Raw genomic sequence first — 571 nt, 5'->3', positions numbered from 1 at the left:
TGATCCATGATGCAGGTCTGGGGTGGGTTGCCGTGCTGCAAGCGCTCCGTCAGGTATGAGGGTATAGTCACTACTGACGTGCGCTCACCATCACGCTCTTCCATTTCGCGCCTCTGCATCGAAGGCCGCTGGCACACGGTTGGCAGCGGCGAAGGGGTCCGGGGGCAGTAGGTTACAGGGTAGCGCTGGTTTTTCTGAGACCCGTCGTATGCCAGCTTCACCCCTGTGTCTGGCGGACGATCACAGCCCTTTGAGAAGGGCTTAATAATGGCCGTCTGGTTGGCCTCTTCCTTTTTCTTAATGTGGATTGAGATCCGTTTCCACAGGTTTGGCCTGTAACTTCTCTCATTCTGTGCCCAGGTTACTGTTTTGCCATTGGAACTGTTGAAAGAAAACAACACTTTGTATTTGTATTTGATTGATTAATTTGACATAAATACACATGTTAAACTACATTAAAATGTTTATTAAAATTACTGATAAATGTAAAAATGTTTATATAATTTTTTTTCTTTTCTTTATTAGTATTTTAAATATATATATATATACAGTGGGGAAAAAAAGTATTTAG

General features: G+C 42.9%; 1 protein-coding gene across 1 annotated transcript in view; it reads right to left on the bottom strand.

Annotated features, from left to right (window-relative positions):
• Positions 1 to 88: 88 nt before the first annotated feature.
• Positions 89 to 571, bottom strand: part of LOC107577485 (metabotropic glutamate receptor 5-like) — a gene marked incomplete at both ends in the record, with an annotated part of 4,741 nt that continues 4,258 nt past the window's right edge. The window contains one exon of the mRNA XM_016263553.1: positions 89 to 381. Coding sequence (XP_016119039.1) covers positions 89 to 381 — 293 coding nt within the window. The remainder of the gene's footprint in view (positions 382 to 571) is intronic.

The sequence above is a fragment of the Sinocyclocheilus grahami genome, unplaced genomic scaffold, assembly GCF_001515645.1.
Source record: "Sinocyclocheilus grahami isolate Dianchi unplaced genomic scaffold, SAMN03320097.WGS_v1.1 scaffold6193.1, whole genome shotgun sequence".
NCBI lineage: Eukaryota > Metazoa > Chordata > Actinopteri > Cypriniformes > Cyprinidae > Sinocyclocheilus > Sinocyclocheilus grahami.
This window is presented reverse-complemented; position numbering and strand designations above follow the sequence as displayed.